Genomic DNA, 18,299 nt, shown 5'->3' with positions numbered 1-18,299 from the left:
GGCCCACCAGCACAGTATATACTGTACACGTTTATTACATTGCCTGTTGATGTTGGATAAAGACCCAATTCTATTCCTGGACCACTGTGTTTAAGGAGCCCCAACAGCTTTCACCATGGTCACTTTTTCCTCTCGGTGTTCAGTTGGAGGCTGGGATGTAATTAGTAATGGAACCTTAAGGCAATCCATAAGGAACCAGGGGATCTCTCTCTCTGTGGAGTCTGAGCAGTGAGTCATCATGGAATTCCACCCACACACGTCTACCAGATATACAGCATATGTACATGTGTGTGTATACACTAGTAAAATATATTACTCCTGGTCCTGACCCAGCTATACAGTAGTAATGGTAGATACAAATGGAAATTGCAGTGTTGTTTAAACGTTTATGTTACAACTGTCACAGGTGTCTTTCTGTTATGCATCTGTTCTAATTCTGCTAAACAAGAAACATTGGTTTCAATTCGGACTTTGGTGTCTGTCCCAGTCGTGCACAATTACCAGATATTGGGGCCTTTGTATTGTCAAAGGGTTTATATACCCCTTTTAGACTGTGGAGCCTTCAGAGTAATGCATCTGCCATATTGTAGAAATTATAGGCTAGATTTTCCATCAGGAGTTTATGAAAGGGGAAGCTTTTCCACATGTTTTGACTCTGAAAGACATTGGGGGGGACGGAAACTTCCACTGAGGAAAGTCTACTTTTTCAATCGCGTGCACAATGTAAACGGCACGGCCGACTTGGAGGCCTTGGTTGTCATGACAACGGTACAGCAAAACGTGGAGGTTTGTGGGCTTCTCTTTCTCTTTGCGAGACAGGCTTCATCTCTCTTCACCAGGATGGACAAAGATAGCTGTGACTCATCGTCCAGACTTGGAGCTGAGCTGACACATTCCCCCTCTTTCTTTCTTTCTTTCTTTCTTTCTTTCTTTCTTTCGTTCTTTCTTTCTTCTTTCTTTCCACACTTGCTCTTTTGATTTGTAATTTCTTCATGTGCCTTTCTATTTCTTCTGTAAAAGCTTTTGATAGTACAGCATTAGCATTAGTGACACGGGTGGGAATTGAAGCTCCTAAACCTGGTAGTGTTAGCCATAGTGCCATAGCAAAAACAATGTGAATTGATTGGATTTTAATTTTGTCACTGCAGAGAATAAAGTTTGCACATTACAAACCTTATTGTGTAAGTTCCACTGTGAAATCAACTCAGTCTTGTTTTCATATTCCCTTATTCCGTGAGCACAAAATGGATGTAGGTGGGAAACCATGTAATGAATTGACTTAGTTGCTAGATGTGTGCTAACAAGAAGATAAGCAGCTGTCTGGAAAAACACAACAATAGGTTTGGTGTAGCTGTAGCAGCAGCAGCTCCTCAATCGCAACACGCTTCAAGCTTGGCGCTGGTCCTCAGACAGCAGCTGTTGCTGTGTCTGTAATGCTTGTCGCTTGTGTCTTGTTAGCACGACTGTAGCAACTATAGTCCTTGTCCTGAGCATTACATGGTTTCCCACCGTCTGCTTTTTTGTTGTGCTTTCTTTCACTTTTGTCCACTGTCCGTGTTCTCGTATTGATGTGGATTCTTTATCTAGATGAGACGGCTTGGTGTTTTCTTGGTCCACTTTGTTGCACAGTAGCCTAGATCTTAAATCAGGTGGTTCTTCAGCTATCCCCAGGGGTCCAGTTGAGGGGGTTCCAAGGAGTCCCCTGCAAAATTAATAATGTTTAACAACACAAATCTTCCATTATGGGGTCCCTGACCCTGTTTGAGACCCACTGTCCTAAATCAGCTTTCAATTAGCTTCTATCCAGCGCTCATTACATAATATACTTAAATATGAATAGTGGGATGTGTTTGATGTGTGTGTAAACATGAACTGAAGGGGTATTTATGCCAAGACTCTGTCTATGATGTAATTGCATCATTCCTATTGAATTGTATAAAAAGGCAGTGTGGTGAACAGAACAGATGCACACGCAGACCACACATATATGTGCTGATGCTCAACACACACACACACACACACACACACACACTCAAGGTAGACTCACGCACACACTCTCAAGGTAGACTCACGCACGCACGCACACTTAAACATACTAGTACTGTATGCAAAACACTACACACAGTTTAACTACCAACACGCCCCTAAACATGCAGAAAGCTCCCCTTGAGCGAGCATTCACAAGCACACATGCATTCACATGAGGTTTCCCCATGGCCTCCCATTGTGTATGTCAGTGTTTTAAAGCAACATCCTGTAGCAGGATCCTGGACATGCCTGAAGCAAACAATCACCAAATCACAGTTGGATCAACACATTCCAAACCCATCCATCATAATATATGTGAGCTTTAAATCACAGCAGTATCAAACTAATGGATTGAATCTATTATGAAAACGTATATGTATATAAGCAAAAATATTTGAATACTGTACTATTAAGGCCTAACTCAGTCACAACTTGCGATGGGACAAAAAAACCTAGCTGGCATGATAAGCAAACTTGTGCATTTCCAGTTCGCATGCACGCGCACACGTGCGTTTCCAGTTCGCATGCACGCACGCACGCATGCACACGCACACGCACACACATCCTTATACATGCACAAACGGGAGTCTACAGCAGTTTTCCCCCTAGTCCATATTAACTTAATGACAAGTATTATATAGAGACTATAAAAATGTTCCAAAATAACAGCAGGCTCCCGACCTCTGGAAAAAAATCATTATAGACAGGTAAAAAAAGGGACTATTGTATCCCGAGGGGGAAATACTTTTCTGCATTTACCTAGCAGATGGTTTGATCCCTAATGATCACTCTGTGGGGAGCTGTTAAGGGCTTCAGTGTCTTGCTCAGGGACGCTTAAAGCTACCTTTTTGACACAGACTGGCCGGGGTGTCGAACTAGGGACCTTCTGATTCTCAGATGGTCTCTCTACCCATTCAGCTATGACCGCCCACTTAGCCTATATAGAGGGTATGCACATGCATGAAGTGAATGGCAAATCGAGTGGCAAATTGAGGGGCAAAATTAGTGACAAAGTCAGTTTAATGTCGTTTAACGTCGTGCAATCAACTACAACCTTTCTGTTTGGATGTATGAGCTGTCAAGGCCAGAAAGTAGTTTTTTGCCACTCGGTAGACGTTCCCGCATAACTTCCGGGTTTGATGATGTCACACGCATACCCTGCTTTATTAGTCCAAAAGAACCTCGTCCAGCTTGTGGTCGTTAAACACCGTTATGTTGTTCAGCTGGTTGTTAAAACGTCACTTGCCGTAACTATCATCTTTCATTTTACCCTGGTTACTAATCAGCCTGTCTCGTGTAGGCATGTTTACTATCGATTTATGGAAAAAAATTGTATGTCTGCTTTGCTGTGGCTCGCAAACCCATTATGTTCAAGTAGTCCTGGAATTCACGGAATCCTTCCAGATGGCCATTGCGTGTGGCTGTGTTCTGTACATAACAGTATATAATATGTCTATGTTAAGTTGCTATAACTGGGTGTGTCAAACCTAGTCTTTGAAACAGCGACTTCGTCGTTGTCCCAACGTATTACAGCAGAAACGCTAAAGGAGAAAAAACACAGTTCTGTTCTCTGGCAAACAGTGTGGGGACACTGTGGACACTGTGCCAGTGTCACTATGAGTGGACATTGTTGTAATACTTGTCAGTAAGTCCCAGATAGAGACCTGTGAGTCAATGTCACACATGTTGTTTTCAACACTATGCACATCACACGTCTGCATTGACTGTATGTAATCGTGCCATGCATACAGTACATGGTGTGCGGTCAATTCACTGGATTTAGAGGATTATTTTCAATTTGCTTCTGAGAGCTACGTACATGTGTATGCATGCATGTGCAGTCATAGTTGATCGTGCATGTCTGTGCTGTGCTGTGTGTGGGTGGTCAGGACTGCATGGGTTAATGGGGTTGGATTTCACCTCTAGCTTCATAAATCACTCAGTCTAGTTAAACACTGGCCTGGTTGGGTCCGCCTTTGTAATCAGAGAAACAAATGGTTCCATCCATACACAGATGGCTCTGTGATGGTGGAATAGACATGAGATTTGCTGTAGAAGCTAAATTACAGCATGGTGTACAAGAAATGTGTAATGTACTGTACTTTTGTATTAAACAGCTTGCAGATCTGCTATTCTAGCCCCTCCTACATCCAGATTACCATCCACAAACGTTGTCTTAAACAAACATTAAAGTTCCATTGACAATGAATGGAGAATTTTATGTCAGTGTCTGAGCAAAGAGCTATATTTTACGTCATGATGATGTACGATGATAAGAGTGCCCCTCATTTCTTTTATTTGTTTTGAACATTTTAGAACCTATTTGAAAATGTGCCTAAACATGCCCAAAATAGGGATGATGGGTTGTTAAAATGTTTTTTTTGTTTTGTTTTTTGTTTTCAAATGGATGGATCAAATTTGTTGAAAATATCGATAATCTGTGGCCTAGGTCTCTTCAATTGGCATTGGTTGGGCCCTAATGTGTATGTCAGTGGTGGTAACGTGTGTGTTTGTGTCACAATGTCAGTGGTTCTAAGGTGTGTGCGTGTGTTTCAGTGGTTGGCAAGCAGTCTCTTTCTCCTACCAGATGGCTATCATTAGACACAATGAAGACCGGACCACAGGGGCCAAATGGAATAACGGGAGTCAATTTCCTGGTTGGCTCATGTGTGAATCGCCTATACTGCCACCACACTCTCTGCCCCCCCTCCACCTCTCCCCCCCCCCCCTCTCACCTCATTTTCCCTCTTTCTCATTTTCTCTGGGCTCTGGTGGTATTGTTTTTCCATAGACAGATCCAAGTTTTGTTTTGTACTCCAAATTACCTCCTGTAGAGAGATTGTGTTAGAGAGGAGTCTGAACACACAAGTTCAAGCACATGCACAACAAACACGAATGTGCACTGCTTAATTCACCACAGATTCCCAGGAGAGGAACAGAAGGAGAGAGAGCTTTTTGTGGGCACTGATTCTGTATTGTAGCCAGGAACAGTTGGTTCAGCTGACTTGACAACAACTGTACTGCACAGTTGTTGGTCTGTACAATGGTTGTTTGTGTGTGCTGTTCCATTTTATGAATGAGTATAATATAAAATATAATATAAAAACTAAATCTATCAAGAGCAAAGTATTATTGTAAAGAAAAATATTTTTTAAATTGTTTAAGACTCCAAGTCTTAAAGCCCTACTAGCAGCCCCAGGGGCTATGCTGGCCAAAAGGTGGCACTTGAGGAAATGACTCGGGGACACCAGAATCAATATGGTTCATTCTGGAATTTGTCTTAATATATTGAGATATCTGTGTGCAAAGGTCACATTTGAGCCTGAGGGTACAGGAAAGGTCTTTGGGTCACCAAAATCAGTAGGGGTCAGCTGTTCTGAACAACCGCTTATCCAACTGAACAGACTTCATGCTGGTCACTGCTCTCCCTTGGGTCCTCTGAGACATGCGCACAGAGTTTGAAGTCAGTCGGTCGGACAGTTAATCCCTGATGTTATCAGTATATGCCCATATATGATTATGTGCATGCCCATATATGGACATACCAGTCGAATATGCTGTTCTGGATCTCTATATATGCCTACAGTATATATGGGCATATCGGTCAAGTTGGTGGTTCTGGAATCTGGACAACCGCCTATCCGACCATCTCCAAACTCACGCGCGTACTCGCAACACGCACACCAGGTTTGAAGTCGATCTGACTGACGGTTCTCGAGATACGTGACCTACAGACACGCACGTAGAGATTTGTTACATCATACATTGTTACATTCTCCTTTACAATTGCCCCGCCTGGCGGCCCCCACTTTGAAAGGAGATTTCGTCTAACAAAGCTAATGACAAACTCACTGAAGCCCATTTGAAATAAATGAAAATATAGCTTAGCTACAGTAAGTTGACTACACTCTGATGAAGGACATTATTTGGCAGTGGCTCATATTGTAGGAGCAGCATACTAATCAGAGACGTATTTACAATGGAGGCAAGGGAGGCAGCTGCCTTCCCAACTCCCTTTGAAAAACACCGACTGAGGAAAAAAAAGATGGAGAAAAAAAAAACACCACCAACCCGAGAACTATTAGTGGGACGAACTCAAAAGAAGTTAGTACAGCCCGACAACGCTTTGTTCCCACTCAATTTATGCACAGTGTCATTACTACTTCCCTGTTAAAGCAAACAACAAGAGTCAATTGTGACAAAATATTTACGCATCATGTTAAACCAGATAGTAGACTGACAACCTCTCGCCTAAATAGTCTGTGTGTCTGAGCATTTGAGAGAGATTTAACTTCAGTTCTGAACTATTCAGTTATAGATCATTTCAAGTACAACCCCCGTCCTCATGTTTTAGACATCACTACACAGCTTGAACATGATTTTTGCTGTTGTAATCGCAATGTTGAAATGAGTCACTAATTTTATAAAATTCACACCCGTGTGAAGTGAGGGGCGATCTTATCATCGTACATCATCACCTTCGTCTTCAATGTCTGTGTTACTCAAAATTGTCCATTCATTGTCAATGGGATTTAATGTTTGTGTAGGACAAAGTTTGTGCACATACACCAAAAGCTGGACATAGGGGGGGGCTATCGCCCCTCAAAAATGCATACATTGATTATACTTGGATTACTTGCATATAAGCGTGCAGACACACAGACCCCCACGCGGACCCCCGACACGACACATTTTGCCTCCCTAAAATGTCATTCCTGGAGACGCCACTGATACTAATTGTTTAACAGTTAGTAGAGTGGTCTGCTGTGACTGTTGTAGGGATTATACCCTGGAACATTTTAGTGACGGGGCAATATGTATTCATCAACAACCACATCTGTGAGTAGAAGACACTGACCCCAGACCTGGTCATTCATATGACGTTGCCTCTAGAGAACGATAATCACCTGCTCTACCTTTTTATGTCTTCAGGAACACCAAGAAGGAGTCTGACCTGGACGCAGCTCTGGCCAGGCTGAGGGACCTGGAGGCCCTACTCAATTCCAAAGATGCTTCTCTAAGCACTGCCCTGGGGGAGAAACGCCTTCTGGAGGCTGAGCTCAAGGAACTCAAGGCTCAGTTGGCTAAGGTACGACGCCTAGATTTACATTAATTTCAGTGTTCAAGTACACAAAACACTGTTCATTTTCACAGAAAAGATTAAAGCATCTCAGATAAGTCTGTATCTGCATGCATGATGGTACGATGCTTGGTAATGGTGTTAATATGTATGATGGAGGTGAGATGTCACATGCACAGTTGAAAATAATTGTTGTACAATTGCTAGTATTTGCTGTGCTTTGTTTGGAGCTGATGTGCTTAAGCAGTACATTAACACTCCAATGAATTAGGCCTTATTTTGAATGAGAGTAAGTGTTGTAGTAGCAGACTAGTTGCAGCCTCTGCTGTTTATTCTCCTCAATGAATCCTGCCATGTGACTGCAATGGTTATGATTGTAGCCTTGCCCCACCTACTGCTCAAAGTGTGGAACTACACATTATTCTTTTTTCCCCTTTTCAAATGAATGCCAATGATGTTTTCCTCTGAATTTAATTAATCTAAATGCTGCAGTCAGAGCAAACAAGACCCAGAGGCGTCGTTAATTTAGTGCGTTATGGGTGATAAATATTTGTTTGGATGCTTAAAATGAACTCCCCATCCTCTCTCTCCCTCATATCTCTTCTATCTCTCTCCCATCTTCTCTCCCTCTCTCCCCCATCTCCTCTCCCCAGTTGGAAGGCAGCCATGGTGATGTGAAGAAGCAGCTCCAGGATGAGATGTTGAGGAGGGTGGATGCTGAGAACCGCCTGCAGACTATAAAGGAGGAACTGGAGTTCCAGAAGAGCATCTCCATTGAGGTCCCACTCTTCAGCCTATCTCCTCTGTTTATTGAGCTTTCTAGTCACCCTTCTCTCTTTGCATCCTTTCCCACAACATATTGATCGTGTTTCCAGCTTATTTTGCATTTCTCCTGTATGGAAACTTTGGAAAGTCTTCTTCACAAATAAACAGGGCACATACTCTATGACCATTATGTAATGCTTCTGTCCCCGTGTGTCTGCAGGAACTGCGTGAATCCAAGCGCAGGCACGAGTCTCGCGTTGTGGAGATCGACAGCGGGCGACAGATGGATTATGAGAGCAAGTTGTCCGATGCCCTGATTGACCTGAGAGCCCAGCACGAGGAGCAAGTTCGCATCTACAAGGAAGAGATCGAGAGGACATTCAACTCCAAGGTAAACCCTGCACCACAGATTCCACCTAGAGTCCACATTGAGGCTTGGAGAGGTAAAAGAAGCCTACACGTTATCTAAATCTAAGCCAGCGGTTCCCAAACTTTCATGCCAGGGACCCCCAAAATGATACTCATTAGCCTGCGGACCCCTATTTGAAAATATATGCCAAGGACCCCCATAAGAGAAGATTGTTACGGCTCTAGCAGTGATTTTCAACCATTTTCATTTCAAGGGCCCCTGGTTTGACCTGACCCCTATTTAATGGTATTTATATTGTAAAATCAAAGTTAATTTAACTCTGAGCGTGTACAAATGGGTCCATTTGGTTCCATTTGTACACTGAGGGTCCATTTGGTTCCTATAACTATCATTTAGCTGGGGACCCCCTGGGACTCCCTCAAGGACCCCTAGGGGTCCCTGGACCCCACTTTGGGAACCACTGATCTAAGCTACCATATATTGAAATGAACAAACGTTAAAAACAAAATTAAAGACACATCCTTGATCCTGAAGTCCCATGAAATCTCTTCCCTTCAGTCATGATGAACAGAAGGACATTTCCAACTTTCTCACACCAAGGACCATATAGAGAGAGTGAAATGACACTATCTTTAGGTTGCACTCGTGAGTCTCCATAGTAAAACTCTGTCCTTCTGTCTGTTAGCTGGAGAATGCCCGTCACTCTGCAGACAGGAACAGCCACCTGGTGGGTGCGGCCCATGAAGAGCTGCAGCAGACCCGTGTCCGCCTGGAGGGCATGTCCTCACAGCTCACTCTGCTCCAGAAAGAGGTACATGCATGCACACACAAAGACCTGCACGAAACCCCTCATCAGACAGTGAATGCCTTTTGAGTATGTACATGTGTGTGTTTTCTGTTATCCCTGTTAGATGTCAGCACGGGAGTCCAAGGTGAGGGAACTGGAGGAGGCTCTGGCAAGGGAGCGCGACAATACACGCCGTCGGCTGGAAGACAAGGAGAGGGAGATGGCCGACATGCGCGCCAGGATGCAGCAGCAGCTGGATGAGTACCAGGAACTGCTGGACATCAAGCTGGCCCTGGACATGGAGATCAGTGCCTACAGGAAACTGCTGGAGGGAGAGGAGGAGAGGTATGTGAATCAGTCAGGGGAAAATACACATAACTTGCATTCAAGAGGGAGAGTAGAGAAACGGCAGTGTAGGTGAGATCCCGTACACAGGTACGCAGTTGTACCTGTGATGGCAATGCCTCTGTAATCAACCACATGAAAACAAGTTTCACTGTGATTTATTGCCATATGCACAACAGTGCTGCTGAGTCTTACCTCAATGGTGTGGAAAAGAAACAGATGGAGAAATCAAATCGCATAGAAAAACAAGCAGGATCTAATACCGGCAGCCTCCCTGTCCAATCCTTAGCTGTAAATAGTAAGTTACTATGTGTGCAGTTTGTGAATGAAGCCACACAAATCACAATGCAGTGTTCTGAGGTGAAGCCCCTGCACTATATAGGCCGGCTGCTTGTATGCATGTATAAGTGTGGAGACGGTGGTACAATCATTTAACTTTTTGTGGTTTTCTAGAATTGATTTAGCTCCTGTTATTGACTCTTAAGCCCTAACCACACCAAAGGGTCACCATGCAACTCCTTGGGTCCAAACGGTTGCAAGGAGTCAACGCTAAAACCGTCTCGACCCTTTGGTGTGGTTTGGGCCATTGAATTCCATGCGTTGAATCACTAGGGTCAACGTGCAACAAGACATCACACCACAGGGACAACGCTAAAACCGTCTTGACCCTTTGGTGTGGTTAGGGCTTTAGACCACTGCTACTGCTTTCATTTGTATCTATAATTTCATTTATTAGTTCATTTGCATCAGGGACCATGTGTACAAAATAGATGAATCTCAAGCAAAGAGAAAAGTGAACAGAAACGATCCTCTACTATCAATGAACCCCCCCCCCCCAACACACACACACACACACACACACACACACACACACACACACACACACACACACACACACACACACACACAAACCAAACGCCACCTAAGCGTTTGATGTGATGTCACGTTGACGGCGTCCGCAAGGCTGTACCAGCAGTCCAGTACAAACCATGTACATGTTTTCTCAATCCCTTCCATGTCTCCCTGCAGACTGCGTCTGTCCCCCAGCCCTTCCACCAGAGTCACCGTCAGCCGCACCTCTGCCTCAGGCCGCAGCCACAGCAGCCGTATCCTCACCAGCGCCACCGCTGCCTCCAGCAGCCGCAACTCCTCTGGCAGCGCCAGCGCCAAGAAGCGCCGCCTCAACGACAACGACAGCGAGACCTCCAGCCTGGTGGCCGCCGCCACCGTCACCAGGGCCCGCATCACACAGCAGGCCTCGGCCAGCGGTCGCGTCACCGTGGATGAAGTGGAACTGGAGGGAAAGTATGTCCGACTCAGCAACAAAGCTGACGAGGTAAGGGTTGCTAATGTGTTGGTATGTAATGTATTGTAGGGTTTGTTAGTTGCTGGGCAGGGTTTTGTCTTGCAGTATTTGTGTTTCCATTCAGTTTGTAAAGCTTTGTCACATCTGTCCTGTTCTGTGTCCCATTTACCTGATGCAGGACCAGCTTCTGGGTCACTGGCAGGTGAAGAGACAGATCGGTACCGACAGTCCCATCGTCTACAAGTTTCCTCCCAAATTCACCCTGAAGGCTGGAGAGTCTGTCACCGTGAGTTACACCTGGTGTCTTTCATGTGTTCAACCTTTCATTTAAATCTTTCATTCATGCTCTCCTTCTTTGTGTTTACTTTCTTTCAATTCATTAATCCCACTCATTCCCATGTGGTGTTTAGGTTTTGTTTATTTAGGATCCTGGTAAAACAAAGCTTTTACAAATGCTAAGCAACAGTCACGTTCCCTGCCTGGGGTCTGTTCATGTTCTCATATCAACATGTTCATGGTACATTATACTGCTTATTCCACAGATAACTGGTGAAGTCTCTATAATTGCCAAAAATATTAAATGTTGTAGCTGCTCACCACCACACAGTCTGTAGGTTCGTTGATTGTCTCTATGAACAATTGCTCCGTGTTCGGGGGAGGGAAGCTGGGCGAGAAGCGTGATAATTGTTACTGTACGAGTGTATGTACAACAGTGTTCACATGGGAAGACGCAAAGACGAATGGGAGTATCATTTGGATCAACTATATGCATCATTGCATCTTTGCATCGTCATGTCGCTGGCTGCAATGTGCATTAAATGGTAGACTGTATATTTGCATCTGCCCGTGTGAACACGTGTTGGGGCGGGAGAACTAGGACGGAGGCCCTAGTCTACGTCCTCCCGGTGGACGCTCTTTTACAAAATTCTTCCATTAGTTCTCATTTATTTATTCAGTAACATTTCTCATCTAGGGTGTTGCTAATTATGAACCGGTACATTGTGGAAGCATTCCTAGCAGAGTATGATGCATCTCTAACCTGCTCACCACTGTCCCTTAATAGATCTGGGCCTCAGCAGGTGGTGGAACCCACAACCCCCCCACCGACCTGGTGTGGAAGACCCAGAGCTCCTGGGGCACCGGAGACCTCCTGCAGACCATCCTCATCAATGCCAATGGAGAGGTCTGACATCCATCCATGCAAACAACCATGGCATATTATGTTATACCCACATTTCATGCAGTCTTTTTGGCAGTTTTATCACCGAACCGTTACGATTTTGCTATTTTCCATGTGCTCACTAGGAGATGGCCATGAGGAAGGTCACACGCACCCTCCTGTGTCACGACGAAGATGACGACGACGATATGGTAAATCACTGTTTTGGTTTTGTTTCTGAAATGACACGACAGTATCACACAATACATCAGGTACAGTGGTTCAAACGTTTTTCATTTCAAAGACCCTAACTCTGAGGGTGTACAATTGTAGCCTGGAATTGCCTATGCAGTGATATTAGTACAAATGGAACCAAATAGACCCATGGCTAACTGGAAACGGTCCATTTGTACACTCTTGGAATTACATACTTGTTAAGGGACCATTTGGAGCTCCCTCAAGGAACCCTGAGGGTCCCTGGACTCCGCTTTGAGAACCATTGCATCAGGAAACGACACAGCATCTTCCCCTTGAATATCATGTGTTTTCCTTTGGCGCCCCCTGCAGGGAGCTCACAGCACAAGTGGTGAATGCGAGTACAACTTGCGGAGCCGCACAGTGATATGTGACTCCTGTGGCCAGACGTCAGATCGGCCTACTTCAGCCTCCTCTGCCGTGTCCAGTGGCTACTGCAGCAGCGGAGGAGGAGGCGTGTCTGACGCCATCATGGGACAATCCTTCATCATGGGAACCAATCAGCCTAGAAAGGTATGTTCCCGAAGGCAAGAATTAATCATCATAAATAGTCTTCTGAGTTAAAAGCTCCTCTTACATGATCATTAAAGAAAATGATTGTGTCCCTATTTTCCACAGTCTTTAAAATTGGTAAAAAAAGTAAACGAGCACAACAATTCATTCTCTCCTCCAACAAGCTTGTATGATGACCCCATATTAGTGTATATTATTTTTGTTTTATGTTATTTGATGTGTTTTACATCTATTATGCTCAGACTTAATTAAAATGTTCAATAGAAAAACTGTTTATTATTGCTTTAATAAAAATATTATATACACTAAATAATAACACAATTAGCCAGCAGGTTAAGAAAAAGACAATACAAACAAGGCAGAGATTAACACAATCAGCGCCGGGATTTCTTTCAAAATAACAGCTCGGGGTGCCGCGCAGATATGGCCGCTTTTACTCTGTAAGCCCCTCCCTTCCGCTCCGGAAAAATATTTTTGCTTGCTTACCTCGCTATCATTCCGATAAAGTCGCTGAATAATCCCTCGCGTTCATATTTTCAATGAGAGGCATGTTGAAGTCAGAAATTAAGATCTTAGTATATCCATCTGGTCAAAACCATGGAGAGCTCCTTAGATTAGCAGATACGAGGCATTCTTTCTGAGCCATATACAGGGAAGTGAATGACGACACGCATGCTTGAAGAGCAAGGAGTATGGTGCAGAAGGAGAGGCCAACAAAACAAAATCTGAATATTGTTCTCTCGTTTTATATCAATGAAAATGTGCTACGTCCTAGCAATCCGTCGTTTGGATTAGTTATGACATTTCCACACGTCGTACGGTCTAAATGGGTTAATATCGATTCAATTAAAAAGAACAACCATTACACATATCCTGCATGTATTATCCGTCTACTGTACATTATAAAATCTCCCTCGCATAACAAAATGTAGTTAATGTTCCATGTTTTCCATGTTCCATACCTTACTAGGGCGTCGGGTGAATATAGCCGATCTACAATGGCGATGCGTTGTGAATGTGGCGATGCGTTGTACTGTAGATTGAATGTGATGTTGTACTGTACTGTAGTGTAGAATGATTGAACACTTTATTAGACAGAAATACAAACGGCACGAGTACAGTCATACACTTGGATTACACAAAAAAGTCATTGTGGACTTGTTTCCATTGAGGACCTATGTATTCAATTCATCAACATAATATACAAAATAACACCAACATCAATATCATCACAAATGTAAAACACTATATGTACAGAGTAGAAATAATCTCCAACACTGTTTTCCTATAATAACATGGCCAACACACCCAGGTTGAAAGTAGTTAACCTTCCCCTGTGTCACTTCCTCCTCCAGGCTGGTCCCAAACCAGAAATCTGTGCCATCATGTAAAACCAGAAAACACCTCAATGACCCAACAACCTCCTACACCACTCCAAGGAGACTTATTTTCTACCAGTGGGAAATTGTCATTTTTTGTGTTATTTTTTTCTACGATCTTTTGTGGTCTTTTGTTTTTGTATTCCAAATAATCTGCAGGTTAGATGCCAATATGGGCTTTGGCAAGGGGGCGTGATATTTTCTTCTTTAGCGTTTGAGCTTGTATATTCTAGTTATATTGGTGCATGTTGGCTCATCTGTTGCTTGTAGTCTGTTCTACTCTACGCGCAAAGCTCACAAGCACGCATGTGTGTGCGTGTACCAAATTCTGATCTCTATTGACCAGTTCTTATGCTTTGATCTGGGGTTTCATAATTATGCAAAAGCCGGGCTGTCAATCCTCAACACGCACAGCTTCTGAACAAGGTCAGGACTGAATAGGAGAGAGGTTCATCTAAAAAACCAGGGGGTCAGGGCCCTGGTATGTTCTGAATGCAACTTACTGTAGTTAAGCGAGATTTAGTCCCAGCCTGACCCTATACATAAGTGGGCAAGACGTATGTACTGTACAATGCTATACAGAGTGGTGTAGAGCAGTGGTTCCCAAACTCTTTAGCTTGAGATCCAAAAGAGAAATTGAGCTTGTAGCTCTGTTATTTGTTCTACTTTTTATTTTATTTTTCAAAAAAATATGGAAATGATTTGATTTGATTCATGTAATTATTTTTGTTTTAATTGTGATATTTTCTCACGACCCATGACCCAAAATGGGTCCTGACCTTCCGTTTGGGAAACATTGGACCAATGACTCTAAACTTTAGAGTCATTTTAACATCATGTAACTCTGCAGGACAGCTGATAAGCGTTGATAAATCACATGGCATTCATTATCAGTAATATTCTGTCTAATGCGTTTACAGCAGATTGATTATACATTATGCCTTATGTGAGTAAGTACTGTGCCATCTTTGCTAAAGGCAAACGTCTTAGTTTATTCTGGTAAATCAAAGTATCACACAAGTCACACCAAGAAAGTGCTTGTCGTACAACATTGGATAAATTCAGGTTAATATAAGTCCTGGAGATTTAGCAGGTGTATCCTCTACGAAGCTGTCCTAACTTTCACTTTTGCCTTAAACATACTGTACACGCCTTGTTTTTATTTCAACTGTAGAATAATGAAAAGGAAAGAAAAAGGATTATCTCTTATTTCTTAAAACAAAGCTCTTGTTTGATTATGATGATTATGCCGTGTTTTGGAAAGTTGAGTTGATGGGAAAGAATTGATTTGTCATGTTTGCTTGAATATATTTGAAGACACAGATTGTGGATAATGAGTCTTAAGTCTAATTTATGACACTTTTGGCAGAAAGGCATAAATTAGGCTTTAGTCTTAGCTGGATGTACTTTTTGTTTTCTGACATAATTCCAAAGATGTTTTGTTTCAATGACCAGGCTGTGTTCAACTGATCAGTCTTTACAACAAATTTCTTTCCGTTATAGTAAGTATTACTGCACTAAAGTATAGTATATAGTAATAGATAATATTTCCGATATTAGATTTCTACACTTATTCAATACTGCAGAGCTCTATGTGCATCTACTTCCAGCGTGCAATGGTAGTTTCCTCAGTAATTGTAACTGATTCATGCATCAGTTATACAAATAGTGCCTTAATACAACCTGTTTTAAATGACGGACAGGTTATTGGCACTTAATGTGTTTTTTGCTCACATGCTTTGTATCGCAGTCTTGTGACTGTAAGTTGTCCGCTTGACTTCTCTCGTAAAAGCTGGTCAGAAGGGCTTCCCCCCCCCCTTTTTTTCTAAGGGTTTACAAGCTTTGTAACTTCTCAGGCATGATTTTGGGACATGAGGGTCCCAAAGGAAGTTTGGAAGGAAGTTTTCTTTTTCACTTTGGCCTAAAGAGCAGCATTTATTGACAGCCTCGCCAGTTATGCACAGCAGGTAGACTTGTATTTTAGTGTGGCAGCTTGAATCGTTTGTACTCCAGAGTATATTGAGTATTGACATCTTTTTTTGAGTACTTGATAAGGTTTTTTGCAATATTTTTGTATTGTACTTGTGCTTGCAATATACTTGCTAGTGTACTTGCAAAATATTACTGCCAAAATAGATTATTTTTTTACTCTTTTTTTAGAGATGGGGCAGAAAATGCCAATTATGTTTAGTTATTTCTGCTCTGAGATAATGATTGATAATTATATTGCAAACCTGTATTTGCATAACTTCATGGTTGTCTGTATTCACAGTGCTCATTCAATTTCTAATGGCTTATGTGCACTGATGATATGTCGAGTGATGAATATTATCACTTGAAACAATTATTTAAGGGTGAGTTCAGGATTTTCCAAAGCCCATCTGAAGGCTTTGAGTATCTATCATCAAAGCCTCATCAAGCATTTGTTGGCACGTTAATTAAGAGTCAACCAATTTCTATTAAGATCATGTACTGTAAGTAAGCTATAGGAAGTGTAAATTGTAGACATTTTAAACTAAATGGGTGTGCAAACAAATTTGTTTCTCTTCCATGAGATTTACTAATGAAGTTTTGACTGATACTAATTACTAAAATAAAAAACCTGGATTTGCCATTGTGCTTAAAATCCTAAACCCACCCTTCAAGGCTTGATATAGAACGTAAGAATTGGCTTAAAATGGTTACTGAAAGGATTTCAACTTGTAAACAATGAATATGTAGTTTAACCTTTGTTTCAAGTGGGCCAAATACCATTATGGAAAATCTATGAAATCAATGAATGTTGTTTTGTGCTTTCTCTTTTCCAAAGATAATGCCAATTAAAATTCCTTTTCCCACTGATGATTTCTTGGTAATTGTTTTCCAGGAGATACAGTTCAGTGCTTTAAGATTCAAATAAGTAAAGACATTCTTGAAAAGTGCTGCCATTTTTATTTACATTATCTACAAGAAGGTTAGGGTTACATTCAAAAATATGTGGGCATAGTAAGCAAACATTCTACTGCACATAAAGTCCTTAAGACAATTTAAAAACACCTTGAAAGTTGCTTTTCTTACATGGGTATGAGCATGAACTGTACTAATTACAACAGAATATTTGGCTTAAAAGCTGTCATTCACAAAACAAAAAAGAGGAAAAACTACAGTAAGGTGCCAGTTACATTATCTGCCAAATGCAAAAGCCATGAGAATCTTCAAGTGTTGTTTGGCACATTACAATTACATTCATGATGTTCCTGCTGTGGAAAACTTGGGATTGCAAAAAATACCATTTGCATGTGGGCAAATGTAATGGTCCAATGCCAAACTTAAAACTCTTTGGGTGCCAAAGACAAGAAATGCTGTCTTTTTTTTTGCCAAGTCCTGGGTGCCAAAGCTGAGATTTTGTTTTCAGTGTTAAACACTAGAGGGCGCTTATCCCCACCGTCTGAATGATTCTTGGTTGCTAGGAGACACCAGGCAGGAACCGGAAGTGGGGGTGTTTTTGGTCAAAATAAGCTTTTTTCCACGGCCCCCAACTCTTTTGTGTGAAAGGAGACACGTTCCTCTGGCTCCACGTGTATCTTTGTTTACATCCTGGACACATCGCGCAGGCTGCAGTGGTAAAAACACTGGCACTGGCGGATGAATTCAATAATTAATACATGACACTCAGAGAGAATTCATACATTTATATCTATATTTTAAATTGTTCTAGTTTGAGGTTTGTATAATTTCTGACTCTGGACTGGAGATATGAGGTTTTCATCAGACAGCAGTGATATGCAAGCCATTTTTGGTCAACTCAAACGAAACACGTGTCCTTCCTTTTGTCCACAAAGAACCAGTGGCGCTGCCACAGTCCATCCATTCCCATTCCAACACAGGCTCTGTTGGCTCCATGGACTGGATCACAAGTCTGTCATGGTGAGGCAAGTACCATTTCGATCCACCAGGGGGAAGTGTTCACACAACAACAGAGTTAAAAGGGAACAAATTATTCCTCCATGAGACTGATCCTCCTCCATAGTGGGTGGTCTAGCCTGGGTGTGGGCAGGGTTCTTCTGATCTGCAACTCTCTTTTGAAAAAGTATAATACCAATTGTGATCTATTAATGTACTTGTCATTGCGCCATTCTCCTGCGGGATGGGGAGGGTGGTCGACGGATAGGTGGCATGTCGTAGTGTCCTGGAATGTGGCTGTTGACGGGGAGATCGTAGTGGTTCTGCATCTCCTGATCTGGGGCATGACCAACAGAACTCTGACGCTCTGTAAAATAGAAAAACGTATATTAAGTTCAATGTAGAAGTTATGTTTGTTATGCCTAAAGCA

At 42.5% G+C, this 18,299-nt stretch overlaps 2 protein-coding genes across 3 annotated transcripts in view; one reads left to right on the top strand and one right to left on the bottom strand.

Moving 5' to 3' along the window:
- The window catches only part of lmna (lamin A), a 40,563-nt gene extending 23,739 nt beyond the window's left edge, over window positions 1-16,824 (top strand). For both annotated transcript variants that reach the window (XM_079502561.1, XM_079502562.1), the window contains 11 exons: window positions 6,961-7,117; window positions 7,762-7,887; window positions 8,094-8,264; window positions 8,929-9,054; window positions 9,155-9,375; window positions 10,405-10,711; window positions 10,860-10,967; window positions 11,745-11,864; window positions 11,987-12,052; window positions 12,408-12,608; window positions 13,964-16,824. In XM_079502561.1, the coding sequence (XP_079358687.1) occupies window positions 6,961-7,117; window positions 7,762-7,887; window positions 8,094-8,264; window positions 8,929-9,054; window positions 9,155-9,375; window positions 10,405-10,711; window positions 10,860-10,967; window positions 11,745-11,864; window positions 11,987-12,052; window positions 12,408-12,608; window positions 13,964-13,999 (1,639 nt within the window). In that variant the 3' untranslated portion in view covers window positions 14,000-16,824. The remainder of the gene's footprint in view (window positions 1-6,960; window positions 7,118-7,761; window positions 7,888-8,093; window positions 8,265-8,928; window positions 9,055-9,154; window positions 9,376-10,404; window positions 10,712-10,859; window positions 10,968-11,744; window positions 11,865-11,986; window positions 12,053-12,407; window positions 12,609-13,963) is intronic.
- The window catches only part of pear1 (platelet endothelial aggregation receptor 1), a 56,137-nt gene continuing 52,044 nt past the window's right edge, over window positions 14,207-18,299 (bottom strand). Inside the window, exon 23 of the mRNA XM_079502560.1 lies at window positions 14,207-18,236. Coding sequence (XP_079358686.1) covers window positions 18,091-18,236 — 146 coding nt within the window. The 3' untranslated portion in view covers window positions 14,207-18,090. The remainder of the gene's footprint in view (window positions 18,237-18,299) is intronic.

This window comes from Electrona antarctica (assembly GCF_951216825.1).
Source record: "Electrona antarctica genome assembly, chromosome: 6".
NCBI classification, from domain to species: domain Eukaryota; kingdom Metazoa; phylum Chordata; class Actinopteri; order Myctophiformes; family Myctophidae; genus Electrona; species Electrona antarctica.
This window is presented reverse-complemented; position numbering and strand designations above follow the sequence as displayed.